Source organism: Notothenia rossii (genome assembly GCF_949606895.1).
Source record: "Notothenia rossii genome assembly, chromosome: 4".
Lineage (NCBI taxonomy): Eukaryota > Metazoa > Chordata > Actinopteri > Perciformes > Nototheniidae > Notothenia > Notothenia rossii.
The window spans coordinates 79,148,211-79,164,542 of NC_136902.1; the positions used below are offsets into that span (position 1 = coordinate 79,148,211).

The 16,332-nt window shown below is 39.2% G+C and overlaps 2 protein-coding genes across 3 annotated transcripts; one reads left to right on the forward strand and one right to left on the reverse strand.

The window, feature by feature from the left end:
- Positions 1-1,356: 1,356 nt before the first annotated feature.
- rnf26 (ring finger protein 26) lies at positions 1,357-4,932 on the forward strand. The gene has a single exon (XM_079675920.1). It carries the CDS (start codon positions 1,841-1,843, stop codon positions 3,188-3,190), a length of 1,350 nt encoding a protein of 449 aa, XP_079532046.1. The 5' UTR covers positions 1,357-1,840; the 3' UTR covers positions 3,191-4,932.
- Positions 4,933-10,953: 6,021 nt separating this feature from the next.
- Positions 10,954-16,016, reverse strand: c1qtnf5 (C1q and TNF related 5). Of its 2 annotated transcripts, XM_079677949.1 has the most exons (4): positions 15,742-16,016; positions 15,433-15,535; positions 12,802-13,046; positions 10,954-12,049 (listed from the first exon to the last, which is right to left on the reverse strand). In XM_079677949.1, exons 3-4 carry the CDS (start codon positions 13,031-13,033, stop codon positions 11,529-11,531), a joined length of 753 nt encoding a protein of 250 aa, XP_079534075.1. In that variant the 5' UTR covers positions 13,034-13,046; positions 15,433-15,535; positions 15,742-16,016; the 3' UTR covers positions 10,954-11,528. The 2 variants fall into 2 exon arrangements, with proteins under 2 accessions (XP_079534075.1, XP_079534076.1); XM_079677950.1 differs by lacking the exon at positions 15,742-16,016 and having other exon boundaries at positions 15,433-15,630.
- Positions 16,017-16,332: the final 316 nt, after the last annotated feature.

The following is a 16,332-nucleotide window of genomic DNA, read 5'->3' on the forward strand; positions in this document are numbered from 1 at the left end:
GTGTTCAATTGACGCTAAAGGGGTTGACGTAATGGGAGAGTATGGTTCAACAAGCGACATTATGTTAAAGATAATGAATTTGGGAAATTGGAAAACCCTGGTGATGGCATGGAAGATCACGTCGTTAAAATGTGTCAGTGGTTGCTTTAACTTTTACTCTGAAATGTGAACTTATGTCCAGTGTTTCTAGGAACAGAGAAAACATAATTTCCATATTTTACTAACAATTATGTGAGATAATAAAACCTATTTACTAGAGACCCAGTTGAATTAAATGAAACTAACTCAACTAATCTGTAAGAGAGAATTTAGCAAAGAAAATGTAACAGGGGGGAGATAGAGCCCATATCAAATGTTTTAACATTACTCTAAATGTCTCAAGAAACCATTTACTGTCAATGTACTGTCCAACTTCATTAATGAGTAATAGGGATGAAAATTAGATATGATATTGAATTTGAAAATAATTCATAGATTTCTATTTATTTCTCTGCAAAATTGTTAAAACTAAAAAGGCCGGAATATGTTAGCAGTGGTGTAAAGTAACTAAGTACATCATGTACTCAACTACTGAAGTACACATTTGGGCTATACTTGCAAGTATTTTATACACTTCTCCATCAGATTTTGTAAGCCAATGTTGTACTTTTTGATCCACTTCATTTACTGTACAGATTGATTTACTAGTTACTTTATCAATTCAGATTTGACACACAATGCTTAGGGAGAAACTTTTAAAATGTGATTATTTGGTCTAGATTAAACCATCCAACAATATATTAAGTAACTACAACCATGCGTTGGTTAATAGAACATTAATTGGTTTTAGGATTTTTTTCTTTTAAAAAAGATTTCCAAGTCTCAGCTTCTTAAATGTCAGCATTTGCTGCTTTTACTTTAAAATATTTTCAGAACAATTTCAAATGTATTTCTGCAATTAGTACTTTTACTCCTACAACTTTCGTAATACTTTGTATGATGACAATGAAGATATATTATATTGTATTTTATTCTATTCTATTTTAGTACAATTGTTGAATTGTACTATACTTTTACTTTAGTATGTTAATGGAGGCAGTACCTTTACCTGAAATTGAGTGTGTTCACAGTGTCTATCTTTACTCAAGTAAAACATCTGAAAAGCTTTTCCACCACTGTATGTTAGCAGTTATAATTGTTATTATTTACATACTATTTTTACATTTTCATAAATGACTGAAAATGCGTAGTTTTTATTTAATTTGAAGTAATCGCATATTTGTATAATATATGTTATCTAAATATTTTAACGTTATTTATCATGTTATAAAAAAAACGGTTGTGTGACGTTGCTCAATCTCACAGGAAGGAAGTAGAGAGGTGAGCTGCCTTGACCAAAACAAACATGGCGGCCACAGTAGAGACGATAAACATGCCGAAGCATTTTGGATGATTTTCTTCTACTCTCCCGAATTTGCCTTCGGTTTTCACGGATTACATATTTTGTAAGATGACCGTGTAACTAGTGACATGTTTCTGGACCATTTTAGGAAGCAGAGCTAAAGCGAAACAACGGAAGTGTGTGACTCTCGTTTGAAAATAAACATCCGCCACTGTAACGCGTGTGTTGTTTACTATGTTAGCTCGTCGGTTCAGCGGTACAAATACGAGGAAGAAAGGTAACAATCGACTTTTTAACGGAACGAGGAATGGCGTATTGTTTCTTCTGACACCCAGGATAACCGAACAAGATGTAACACGTCTGAGTATCTCTCCCTGAACAAACAAACGGACATGGACTTTGCCGTTGGGACCACCTGAGAGCACCGATAGGTAAACTCAGACTTCATGATACATCACCATGGGTTTGGTGGACTTTATCATCTCCACGGTTGTAAAATGCCTGGAAGCCGTCTGCTTACTGCTGGACCTGAATTTTGTCATGGTCCACACCGTGGTGCGGACCGCCATGGCTGTCATCACCTTTATAAACAGCATTCCCACCCTGCTACTCCACTCGGTGCTGGAGCTGGGACACTTCACCTTCTTCTGCTTGGTGTCCCTGGCAGAGGCGACGACCAGCATTGCCCACAGCACTGTCACCATGCTGGGGAGCCTGGTGCTGGCTCTGGAGGGGCTGCTGGAGAGCTTGAAGATGGTGGGCTACCTGTCCATGCACGTCCTGCTCCGTGGGAAGGAGCAGCTGTGTCGAGGTCTGCTGTCGGTGCTGGAGGGCTGCGGCATCGCTGTCAGCCTGGTGGTCTACTTCACCAACACCATGGTCAACTTTGCACTCATCGCCACCCAAAACGTGTGCTCGGTGTTGGTCGGTGTGTGGCAGACTGTCTCCAGCCCGCTGCAGAAGGTTCTGGAGTTCACGCTGACCTCCTTCACCTTCCTGTACAGCAGCCTGGTTGGGACTTCGGCCTTCCTGTGGTCACCCTGTAAACTGCTGTTGGACTTTATGGTTTCGCTGGTGCATATGTTTATCAGCATCTTCATATTGAACATCTACGGCCTCCTGCTCACTATTACTATTGCTCTAACCACCACCGCCTACCTGAACCCAGAGCTGACCCGACAGGCTGCGGTGCGAATAGTGGATTGCATCAACTCATTTCCTGCTTCACGCAGTCTTTCTGTGGCTCTCCATCGCCTCAATTTTGCCTTGCGGAGCACCCCACATTTATTACATGTTGCCATGGAGCGCTTGCAGAGAATATTCCACAACCTCTACTTGCTGGAGAGAGGACTTTGGCAGCAGCTTTCTCCACTTAGAAGCCTGGTTCTGGCTCTGAGGACACATCTCAGCAGGGACAACAACAACAGAGTGCACGGCGACGGAGACCCTGGAGGGGAGAGGCGGGACCCGCCGGATGGAAGAGCAGGAGATGGAGTCCACCAGGAGCTGCTGGATTTAGTTTTGCCCTCATCCAGCAGCACAGACAGACCACTTAAGAAGCAAATGGCTTCCGGCAAAGACAGTAAGCCTCTGCCTGCTGAGAATCTGCTGACTCTGCTGAAGGAGCAGGAGGAGAGGAAGAAGTGTGTGATCTGTCAGGACTGCACCAAGACCGTGGTGCTGCTGCCATGCCGGCACCTCTGCCTGTGTAAAGACTGTACCAACATCCTGCTGAGGCAGCCCATGTACCAACAGAACTGCCCGCTCTGCCGGCACATGATCCTCGACCATATGGACGTGTATCTATGAGGGACCAACAGAAGTGGGTACATGTCTGACTGTATGGATCAGCCTATCAGTATCTGTATGTACTGTTTTACCACCTCTGACACTGTGGTGTAAGACCTTTTCACCAGGTTGTCTTAAAGGATAAATCTGGTGTTATTCTTCTTTTTTTGCTTTCAACAAATCCCATCATAAAACCAAATGCTACAACATGTTAGCCTGTCTCTTCTATCCTTCCTGCTTCTTTACCCTTGCAGTCCCACTCAAACCTAAGACAATTATTTTCACAGAAAATCTATATGTTTCAAATGTTACTAGAAAAGGTTCTCAATGAGTAGGTTTATGCTAGTCAGGACCATTTCATATTCTATTGGAATTAATTACAATAATACATATATCACAAATATCACAAACTCTATCTTATAAATTGGCAGTGTTTTGACAACCGTTTAAAAAAGATAACACTTGTCCCACTTCCATACAACACACTAACTTTAACTGTGTACTATACTTTAAAGTACACAGTTTTGCCACTTGTATCCACAAAATCAACATGTAAGGACGAGGAAATGAAAGAATACTTGCACCTTCAGATATCAAACTACAACATTAAACATTAAAGGCCACTTCGGTTTCACCACTATCCACTATTTTGTTCAGCGTTGAACAAATGCCTGCATGTCTTTTGTGCAATGCATTGTGGTTCCATCAAACTTACATAGTTTTTTTTTATATGCATACTGATTGGTTATTGTTTACTTTTTGCTTTATCTAGTCTGAACCAACAACATTCAAATCCTCCTAAGAGTTATTTGGTAGTATGGATTTTGGGACACAAGCTCACCAGTGGCCTCCCTGATGCTGAACAGTCTATCACCGCTCATGTCTTAAGATGTTGTGCTTTCAGTGGGCAAAGCTGTGAAGAAGATCACTGTGCTGCATTTCATTAGCATACAATGATTCCACACATGCTGTATGTTTGACAGTGTATTCAAAGCAACACTAAGGTCAAAGTTTTGACTTGTAAAAAGCTTTTACCATTGAAATATACTTTTGTAAACCTAGACAATTTTCTCCAGTGATGTAAAGACAGTTTTCTCTGTTTATGGACGGTGATTTATAATTTTCCAGTAAGGCCTGATCAATTACAGCTTTATTGCATTTATTTGTTCTATTGATAGGGTTTATTCCAGTCTTCCACCAGAGGCACATAACAGTCACACAAACACAATCCATAAAAGGTTTTGCCTTTCCTTTGTTGTGGTAATAAAACAGATTTCTGTTGTATAAAAGGACTGTAAACTAATAAGGCTTTTCAATTTAGTTTTGTTTCTCACGTGTTGCTGTTGAAGCTGAGGTGTTGATATTGATCAGTGTTTAAAGTTTACATGGCATAGGTGTGGAAACACTTGTTATTCATGGTGGGTGGTACGGGGGCAAATCTGGCATTTCTTCTTCTTAAAATAATTGGTGTGATTAGATTTGTATCAGATGTCATTAATGAAAGTGGTCTGAATGAAGGTTTTTGATAAGGTTGTATATGACCTCTAGAGACCTGACTGCAGTCATTACCGACTACTATAAGGTATTCCTAGTTTATCAGAGAGGGAGAAAACAGCTCACATGATATATTTCTTGTTACCTGCTTTTGTATGACAAAATGTGGGAAAGGGGATTTGAAGACATGAATGTAACTTTTTAAATACTACGGCTGCCACGTAACTGGCGAGTTTCCTGTTCATAATAAAAAAACAACTGAAACTGTATCTCGTGAACTTGTAAGTCTTGTAAAGGTTTGCACAGGGGGAATCTATGACTTTGAAGATATTGGTGTATCAAATACTAAAGTTAATTTATACGAGCTACAGCTATGGATTATTTTCAATATTGATTTAACAAACCTTATCTTTTGATTGACTAGTTCATGATAAGTCTTAAGAATTTCAGCAAATAGCAAAAAATGCCAATCAAACGTTACAAGAATCCACGGCAACATCCTTAAACGCATTGTTTTGTTAAAATCTGAAGAGTAAGCTATCTAAACAAATCATTTTTTTGGGAAGCTAGAGCCAGATGGCAAAATTACCATTTTTGAGGAACATTTTTCAATTCTAAAATCTCATTAAACTAGAATAGCAGGAGATAGTAAACAATAGTTAAAATGTGTAATATACTGTAAGTACTGTATGCAAGTGATTGCCAACCAGGAACATGGGAATAATGGTTGATTAGCTCAGCTGATTCAATAATAAAAAAGTTATGATTTGTTTTTGTTTTTAAACATTGTTTTTGAGAGAAAACTAAAGAAGAATAGCCTGTTGGTCTGAAGCCGATCTTCTAAATATTTAGTTTTCACAATTACCAATACAGTACCAGCTACATAATGAGAGTAGTGAGTGACAGTGTGCTGAAGGACAAACTACAGAAAGGCCTTTATGCTTCTGCTTGTGCTGCGTTCAGGTACAGCTCAGAAAACACAGCCACAGGCACAGAAAACATAGACATATCTCATTAGGTGAAGCACCAGGATAAATAATAACAAATATTGATGGCTTCATTCAAATAAGCTTTTTCAGTGAGGTGGTATTGTTTATGCTGGCTCACTGTCCCGCTGTTTTAAGTAAAAAAAGAGCGCTTGTCAAAGTTACGAGAACCACATTTGCATTTTCCACAATAAAATGTTAAAAAGGTCTTTGTTGAAATCATTAGTGATGTAAAGCAGAGTTAACCACATCTCCACGACATTCTCCCAAACATAGTTTGCTAATGCTCACATTTTTTTCAAGCTTTGGCAGCTGTATCTTTTACCAAATTTGGTTTTTCTCATGACGTCCACACAGACCACTTCATGCCCCGAGGGGATTTCCTACTGTATGTTGAGAGCAATGCAGATTTTTACAACTGGAGTACAGTGGGAAGTATTTATACAAGGGCTTGACCCACCAGATTACAGATTCCTTTCTCTTGTCGACGCTGCATGTGAAAGCAGAGATAATGCAACCGTTGAGTCCAGAGATCAACTTTCGTGTGTTGCATGTGTGAAGAGAAAGGTTTTTTTTGGGGGGGGGGGGGCTGCAGTAGGCGTTAGAGGAATGGGCCCCTATTGGTCATATATCCCTTGCTTCATACCAGACATCTGCTGAGATAAAAGAATGCACTCAATGACACTAATCTGCAATATACTTTAGATTTTGAAATAATAGAGAGATTTAAGCTTAGTTGTAAGACAAACTGGCAAGTTTTTATTGTGATTGATCCTCCTCTCGACGACCACAAGCTAAACATTATTAGCAATCAAGGGGTTGTTTATTGTCTCCTCAGCAGTGTTTACGTGTTTGTTGTAAGAGAGGGTGGTGTTAACAGAGGAGAGGAAGTTTAATGTCAGGGGACGAGCAGGGAGAGTTAAACCAAGAGGAGCTTTATACTCCAGGGATTCGACCTCTTCATTTAGATTGCCTTGCTGGGAGCAGTGTGGGAAAATGTCAGACTCAAGTGAACTCTTCCCTTCCTCACTCAAGCTCTACTTTTTATGTTTACGATCTCTGTCCCTGTGTATTTATTTCTCCTTCATCTCTAAACTGTTTGTTTTACTCTTGGTGTCTTAAAAAAAAAGAAGAAAACATCTTCAAAACCAGAGGGGTTCATGCCATCATAACAGTGAGCATCTACCATGCTAAAGTGTCAAAGGTGGTGAATTTACACAAGCTTCAAACAGTGACTTCTCCCTGACCTCTGACCTCCCTTAAGGGGCTAACAAATAAAAAGAGCATCTGGGTTAAAGTCTCTATTTCTGACATTACATGACATGTTGCAAAGACAAAGGCAACAGTTTCAAAGAGACAACGAATGAATACAAAGAGGATTAAGCCAAGGGAAGAAGAGAAAAATAAAAGGGGAAATGGTGTAAGACCGTAAACACCCGTTTGACAGTAATGTGAGGAGATAAAGAAGAGGAGAAAGGGAGTTCATTAGCCCTGGCCTAAACCCAACTCTGACTCCAGTGTTATCAAGAGGTTCGCTGTAATTAATCCAGATAATCCTGACAGCCTTGAATAAATGCAGGGTGTGATGTATGGGCCTCACTGTGATTAAAACTGGATTATAGCCATCGGGTCAATGGGTTGTTTATAGGAGCCCCCAGTGGTACTTGAACTTTCACCTTCGGACTGAGAGGGAGAGATGAGAATCAGTGAAATGTTCCACTGTTCCAACACGAGAAGGATGGCGAGGGCTGAAAGAGTTCTAAAACTGAACTCTAAATTACACTCACTGATATAAATACAAAACAACATGCAACTTAACTCAAATCTAGTCTATAAAGCCTAATGGGATCCAAAAATAAAACTTTGGAAAATACAAATTAAATACTTTTTAAAATTCACAGCAGCAGAGGAAACAGACGAGGTTCAGCACTAACGTTTCCTCAGTGTGTCTGAGACAATTGTGTGACCTCTCTTAATCCTCTGTGTTGTATACGTTCAATCAAAGGGGACTTAATGTGGCTTTTATAAACCAACATTTGAAATGTTATTCAAACAGATAAAGCAATCTACCTTTCATAGTGTATGCCTACATCATCACTGTTGCAGATAAGTGGTTTAAGAAGTCACATATTTAGTTAAATGAAGATCAACTGGGTAAGTGTTTAAGTAGATTTGAGTTTAAATTCACCTGCATTTAGTACCTGAGTCGGTACTGTGGGGAAACCAAACCATGACATCAATACTTTATATGTGTACTGTTTCACTCGAGAAGAATGAAAAAGAAAATGAACCCACTATAAATAAAAACAGCTTTTTTATTAGCTGTTGAAGGTTTTAATTAGCTTAGTAACTATGTGCAGTCTAACAGGCCGAAGAAATACCTTCTGAATAGGAGAACACGCTGAATAACTTCAATAACGCTCTCCAAAGACTGATGTTTTCCTTTTAAAAGTCTTCTCAGAGATAACCTTACGAGGGAAACAAAGTGTAAAGTAAACTTCAAGACTTGTGTCATAACAGCAAGTATTTGTTTAGTACAATACTTCATTGTGAAAACTTATAATTATAATGAAAATTAATGAGAATATATTAAAGTTTAAACATGTATAAAACAGTCCTCAACATGTACTACAAAGTCACAGTAGTACTGCAGTTCTAATAAAACCCTTGCTTGCTCCCCTGTGGTAGTATTAAGTTATTCATATTGCATGTATCTGCTGACCGTTCAAAAATCCATTAAGTATTCACAGCTTTTCAAAGTAACTGTATTAGCGTGCAAAAAGTGCAAATGGGGTTTTATTTTTAAAAATATTATTAATCTGGTAAGTATTTAACCATTTTAGTAATATTAAACCAAACAAATAATAAATTAAGTGGATTTTGTCCACTTAAATGCCACTTATTTGTCAGTTAAAGCCTTAAATGTTCAGTTATTAACATACAATTATTTGTTAAATCTACCGTATTACCATACATCTTGAGTTGATCTCATGCGAGCAGGTGTTATAAATGCTTAACATCTGATTTGGAAAGGAAACTATTTCTTCCCCAACTTGTAAATTGTCATTATGATTAATACATAATAGAGCTCATTTGTAGCCAAGAGGTGTTGATAGATTCCTTGGTGACTTCTTTCTGACACTCAGCCTGTGTTGCTCTCATCACAGAGGCTCCTCAGGGCGCTCATGCTGTGCATACAGATGGGTGAGATGATCTGTCCTGCCCACGCGATGTGAAGCACAGAGTGATGAATCGTGATCCTCCTCTGATGTCAGACAGCTGCTGCAGTGAAGCTCCACTGCCCCCTGCTGGTCAGAGCTGGGCCTCCAGTTACAGCTGAACGATCTGATGGAGATCAAGCCAAAAACAGAGCGATACATAATTGGTTCTAGCTGTATGTATCCCTTTGTTGATCACAAATGTTTTGGCTCTATTTTATGGTTTGCTCTCTTATTGAGGACTATGATTTAATGTATTGTTTCCGGTAATGTGATGTTTTTTGAAAACCTGAAGGAAGATGTTTATACAAATTACAATTAAACACAATCGAGACATGTTTTTTGAAACGGTTTTTACACTGAACGCCCTTAAAGGTCCCCTATTATACTGTTTTTCATCAATATATTATAGGTCTCAGATACAGTGCATCCGGAAAGTATTCATACTGGATTTTGCATAATAGGTGACCTTTACATTTCTCTCACTGTCTTTTCTGAACACACCTGTATTTATTCTTTCCCTGATACACCTGGCATACCGCCGGGAACTCTGAGCCTCCTGAAGAAGCTGCTCAGTCGGCTCTGATTGTCTTGCAAGAAAAACTGAAAAGGTTAGTGCTCAAGACATTTGTGGAGATCAAATCTAAATGGCATGTTTTCTGAGCAAGGCAGCCATCCTTAAACTGAGTCGTCTAATTTCACAGATCTTTTGGTGTGCAGGCACTCCAGATACCCACACGTATGTGTTTCATAATGTGTGAATATAAAGGTACCACCAGCATGTGATTAGCTTAGCTTAGCAAATAGGGGTGAAAATAAAGTAGTTCATAACTAAATAATTCATAATTGTCTAAATTAAAACACCAACAATCTAAATATAAAAACGACAAATCTATGTTTGTTTGTTTTCATCCTTTACTTGTTGACCTAGGAATATCATGCAGGGTGCAAAGTATAATTCAACTTAATTTAATTATTAAGGGGGAAAAAGTATAGAATTTTAGAGGCATTTTCACAGCCAGTAAAATATATGTTACAGTGGATGCCATGATGCCATGAATATGTTGATTATGCTCACTGGTGATGTCTGACTATTTCTACTGCAGCATTAAAGCTTTAATCCAGACATCAGACTCTTGCCCTCCTTCACCGCTGACATCGCTGACCAATGAGAGCTCAATATTTTAGGAAGTGTTGCTGCTTAGGCATCAGCTTCCAGCAGAGAGATTCACAGGCTGTGAACTAATGGAAATAACTGAGGGGAAGATTGATTAACTCCCTGCTTCACTCATTCTACCCGAGAAGGAAAGTTATGAGGACATAGTCAACACTTAATTATGTGTAGTATTCTCAGGGAGTAAAGGAAAAATAAAGCATACTTGACAGACACAGAAAGACTCTACTTAGGTTTTGGTCTTGTCAGTGTTTGTTTACCCTCCTGAATAAACAAGCCCGCCTCAAGAAAGATGTCAGGAGACACTCTGAGAGACTCAGCTAAGTAAACTGGGATATTAAAACATGTTGTTGTTGTTGTTTCAAGATATCACTAGCAGAAGGAGATGACTTACATGAAGCAGCTCTCGTGTTGAAGTGAAGCTGGAGAGGCTAACAGCGTTTGGTGAAACCATTAGGCCGAGGTCAAAGTGTAAATCCAGTGGGAAAAAAAAGTATTCTCCAGACCTTTTCATTTACTTTGATAGTGCTTTGCCTTTGGAAAAGAAAACCAGGGAGTTGGACCATTAGCATTAGTGGACTTAACTATGTTTGTAGAGTTCCAGCTCCTCCACCTCAACCCCAGCTATAACAGTAGAAAGCTAGTCACACAAAGAAAATGTAGCTATTTCATAATATATATGAAAGGGACACTTTTTCTGCAGAAAGACTACTTAACTTTAAAATAAATGTGTACACACTAAAAGACCACAGTGAAAACAAAAAATAAATGTGATAGGAGAGGTCAAGAATCTAATTTCAATTTACTCATAATCCACTTCAGTAGGGATTTTTAGGAATTGTGTTTTTACACTGTTTCATTGGTACTAATAGTAAAGGATCGGAGTACTTTTTCTCAAAACTGCATGTAATGTAAATGTACGCACATGTATATATATAATAAAACAGAGGTGTCCACAGGCAGGTATGTTATGTGAAACTGACACAGATATCAAGTTTAAAAATTGAAGCTCAAATTGTAGAACTCACTTACTATAAGTATAAAGCGTGCATTGGTATTTATGGTCAAATAAATATCAGTCACTTGTGTTTTCAAAACACAATTATTATTTTTTTTGTGCAGATATTATTGAGGAAAACAAAAGTGCAATACAAAACATAAAAGCGGTTTGAACTTGTAGACTGTTGTTGGCTGGAGGCCGTTGTCAAACATCTGTTACAAGATTAAAGTGTTGCAGCAGTTTAAAGGCTGCAGATAAAGAACAGACACTGAATAAACAGCGCATATGCCTCACACTTCACCAGTAAGGCATGTGCCATTAAAGTAACAAAGTCTGGAGTGTTTTATACTCATTACACAAATACAGATGTACCAAGTCACTGCCTATCCGGAACTATTCAATTAGAAAAACTGAAAAAGGAAAATAAAAGGGAGGTTGTGTCATTTCCTAAAGTAGAATATGACTTTGTTTTGTTCATATGCACGTGTCATGCAAACACAGCAGAGTTTTTCCAGTCTGAGTAGACCAGGAAGCCATTGAAAGTGCTGTCTGTCTTTGTGCTGGAGTAAAATCCATTGTACTCCGAGAGAGCCATCTGGACCCACACCTGGTCCCCAGGGACGAGGTGGAGCAGGGAGCCGCCCGACAGAGACGCTGGTTTAGGCCAGTTGCCGTAGTACTGAAAGTAAGATGCCACAATGTGTGCGTTCTTCATCAGGTCAAACTGCAGGCTGGCTCGGTACACTGTGGCGTGGACTGCAAAGTAGTAAACTCCTGGCACTTTGCAGGTGAAGCGCCCCGTCTCCGTGTTGTAGTCGCTCTGTTCATTGATCACAACCTGGTCAAAACGGACCACATCGCCCACAGTGAGGGGTAGAGCGTGGCCCTCGGAGAGTTTGACACTGAAGGCCGATTTTGGGGCCACTGCACACTCTCCTGCCTGACCTCTCTCCCCCTTTTCTCCATTATCACCTCGGTCCCCCGTCAGGCCTCGCACTCCTGTCTCACCTGGAGGAGCACAGACATCAGAATTAACTTCAGATATGCCTTACATAACAAAGGTGGGACCAAGTCACAATTATTATAGAAAGGTGTGTGTCTTACTCGTCTAGTGTAGTAATACAATGCTGCATTGATTTGGAGTCATTGGGTTGAATGACATTGAAGCCATTGATACGACATGAGACCTTTTAAAACAGAAACTGCTAAATCTTTATAACAATATTCAGGTCAAAAGGAAAAAGCAATAAAATCCTATTAAAATTGGTGCATATTTCTTGCCCAGTGTAGTAGTAATACGGACTGGGAGTCAATGGTTCACCTGAAAGGGAAGCTGTTGAAAATAATTTAGACTATTCATCAAAAAATGTAGAACCTTCATTAAACTATTCATAATAAATAGAAAAAGTATTAATATATGAAGAGGTAGGTCCTTCTTGTTACAAGGCTGCATTGACTTGCATTCATTGGGTCACATGACACGACATGAACTGTATGTGCCACAAAAGATACATCTGTTATAACTTGCTGGTATGGAATAGTTTTATTTTAACAATTCAAAATGAAGGGAAATTAATTAAATTGCGGTAGCCTTGTTTTAATCTTTAGACTTGGGGGAAGTGATCATGTACTTTCAAGTCTTAAGCCTCATTAGTGTAGTCGTCCAAGTCGAGTTATAAGTCTTTACATTATTGACTTCAGTCGGACTGGAGTCCACACCTCTGTCACATACTCAAACATGAATAAATTAAATAAAGCACCTGGGCCTCCTGTTTCCCCTATCGGTCCCTTCTCCCCCGCAGCAGCGTCCCTCCCGTCCCTCCCGTCTCTTCCTGGTTGACCCGGACCACCGTGAGCTCCAGCAGAGCCGGGGATACCGGGGTGACCAGTGCACAGACTGGGGGGGATCTTGTTGTCTTCTAACTGGTCTGAGAGATGAACTTGGAGGAGAAGGAGGGAGAGCAACAGAGGCAACAGCCGGAGCGAGGACATTGCAGCGTCAGGGCTGAGGGACAAAAGAGAAAAACGGTTTGGACAGGGTTAAGATAAAGGAAATATAAAGGTTTACAAACAAGTCTGTGGAAGAGAAACACCAACGTTTAGACTGTACGACGTACAATGGGAAAATAGTGATGTCTTTAAGCTAAAGAGAACCACAAATGCCACTATAAACATCACTGCAAATCAACTTCATCAGATCACAGAAGCTGGGAAAGCACATATAAATATTGAAATTGCAGCGTATTTAATCACACAGTGTAACAACATAATTTAAGTCTCAGTTTACCTGTTTTTGTCAATCACTCTGTGGCACAGGATTACAAAAGCTATACTTGAGATGTAGTTAAGTAAATGGATCAAATTAATGTAAATTATTATAATACTCATTTATATTTTTTTATGTGAAATGCCTCGGGCAGAACGAGGTCAAAGTAAAACTGAAATTAACTTATTATATTACTGAGCCGGCATTACTCATTATATGTCAGTACTGCCAAAACTCATAGGAAACCAGTAATTTAAAACAGATGACTTGTGAAAGTGTCCAACTCCACTCAGGTATCTTAATTAAATCTATCAGCTTTAAAAAATATTAAAACAGGCTTATAATTGGAGAGCTTTTCTAGGATTTGACTGGAGACACACTGACATGGAGCTTGTGTTTATTATCACAGGTGTAGTTATGTTTCCCCCAGCTTTCTCTGATAAAAGGTTGAGAGTTATGATAGAGAAAACAGCATGCTCTGTTTCAGGGAAGCATTTGGCAGAATGTAATGGGGAGAACAATTAAATAGAATTGACCGGAAATTGAATAAAATTCAAACAAAAAAAGATTCGAGCCCAAATGCATTTTACTATATATAATGTTATATTATACATTGGTGTAATTGCAGAGTACATAATTAGATTTAATAAAGTTTAATGCGAAATATTCGTTTTTCAAATAAGGAGGCTAACATTACACATATTCTTGGCGCCACATCTTTTTATATCTTTAAAAACAAAATAAGGCACTCTTGGTCTCTATGCAGATTTCACAAGTAAAAATGTGATGCGATGCTGAATACCAGACAGATTTCTCAGAAACTGTTACTCATAAAAGTTAAAATAAGTAACCTCAAATGTTCTCTTTCCATCTGCTTCTGTTTCCTGTTTGTGTATCATCAATTCCCAGATGTGCCGGACAGTATAACAGACATGAACTGTAGTGCTACCTAACCTGTATATAATCAGTATCTGGTTTCACACCCCCCTACATTGTTTTCCTGCATGGATTTTGTTTATCTCTCCTTCCCTGTGGCCTTGTCCGGCCGTCTGTCTGGCAGCATGGCGGCGTCACAGGACCATAAAGAGAACTGATGAGCCGAGCAGGAGCTCAGCTACCAGCTCTCTCGTGGACTCCATGTTTATGAGTAAAAACCCGCTGTTTGCGGTGTGAGACAATCATGAGAACAGTAAATAGTGCTTTGTCATCTATCTGGAGGTCCACTTATTGTTATTGAGAGGCTACGACCACAACAGCTGTAAAATAACAGAGAGACACAGGAGGAGGGCAACAAGAAACAGAAAGAAACAGAAAGAGAGAGAAAAGCATGTCAGCGTTCCTGGCAGAAGAGAAGAGCAGACAGAGGACAAATACTGGAGAGTCTGAACAGCTGTCGACGACTGCTTTAGGCATGAATTTACGAAGAAAACCAACAAGAAATGAATTTATTTTTACTTATAGGTGGAAAACAGACATATGAAATGTACAACACACTTCTTTAGACTTTGTACCACTGGGAAGTTGGTTGTTTTCTGAAGTACTGTATAGTACAATTTTTAGGCCACTAATTTACTTTTAAAACAATACATTTCAGAGAGAATCATTGCACTTTTTACTCCACTCATTTAACTGACAGCTTGAATTGCCTGCTTAATTCATATAGTAAGATTGTTAGATTATAATAAGGGCTCATGAATGTGATAGATTGATTTAAGAAAAAATAATCCAACAATACATGCTAGTTAAAATTGGGTCCACATTGACCAGCAACAACATCTAAATAGTACTTAACCTTGAATACATCAGTAACACATTTTTAACTTAAAGTATGATTTTGTATGCAAACGTTTTATTGCGGTTGTGCTACATGTACAAAAGGGTCTGAATATTCCACTGCCTTAATGTTTTAAACATTACACAGCAGTCAGTCTACGTTACACTATGATGCACTTTCTGGTAATTTAGTTCTTACTGGTTGCTCTGAAGGAAGGCAAAAAGATGGCAGTACTGCTGTTACCAACACTAAAACCTTCAGGCATATCTCTGCTCTGCACATGTGTAGATCAGCTGTGTGCCGAGAAATGCCAACATAATAAAACCTCAGGCAAATATTAAAATGACTTACCAGATGATGCCGTATGAAGTCTTAGGGGAGCCGCTGCTGAAGTGAGAGAGTCCAGGAGAGAAGTGAAAGTCGTCCCTCCCTCCTTGTGTCTGCCTGGGAAAAACTGGAAGGAATGGTAATAAAATCCAATTAGAAACTGGGGTGGGTGGGAAAAGAGGAATTGAGGCTGGAGGAGAGAAAACAGGGTGGAAGCAGAGGAAAATATGTGATGGTGATCCAGCAAAAATAGAAGAGAAACATTTCAAACAAAAGTGTTACAAAATCGATATGAAAAAGGGGATAAGGAGGGATGTTTAGGACATTGCATACCATTGTTTGGGAAACTCTCCAAGACTTAACCACAGAAAGTTCAGAGAGCTGTGGACAGAAAAGGGAAGATATCCCAATACCAAACACAGCTGAGAATGTGCTTGCTTTATAAGACGAAAACTTGTTTTGACGACGGACTGAAAAGTAAGATCCAGAGAGATAAATACAGATATATAATGACATAAAAGCAAACAGACACAATCACGTTTTCTTCCCTGTGATTTTCTTAATCTGCCTGCAGGATGAGGGAATTTGCTTCTTCAAGATAACATCTTCCTTCACTATCAGTCTTGCACTCAGGCAAGTCTTTCTGACAGTAATCCTCTTCTCCCTGAAATCCTTCAGTGGCCGTGTTAAATTGATAAAGCGAGAGCTCTTAATATCTTTTTGGCAAGGAAGCCAAACTTGAGTTCTTAAATCAGCAGCTCCCTTAAATTCAGGCCAATGAAAACATGTTTGGACTGTAATCGCACAGCAGTGACCCACAGCACACCAGAACTGTGCCAAGCCTCTCCTATTTCTGAGGAAGAACAGAAAACAGACAATAAGCAGGATGAAAGCTTGCAGCAGGACTGTGTGTAGTAATTTACA

Excerpts from the sequence above, each read along its gene's own strand:
- rnf26 (XM_079675920.1), top strand. The coding sequence starts at position 1,841 with ATGGGTTTGGTGGACTTTATCATCTCCACGGTTGTAAAATGCCTGGAA.
- c1qtnf5 (XM_079677949.1), bottom strand. The coding sequence starts at position 13,033 with ATGTCCTCGCTCCGGCTGTTGCCTCTGTTGCTCTCCCTCCTTCTCCTC. Across the intron at positions 12,050-12,801 it reads AGGGGAAACAGGAGGCCCAG|GTGAGACAGGAGTGCGAGGC; the intron begins GTGCTTTATTTA and ends GTGCTCCTCCAG.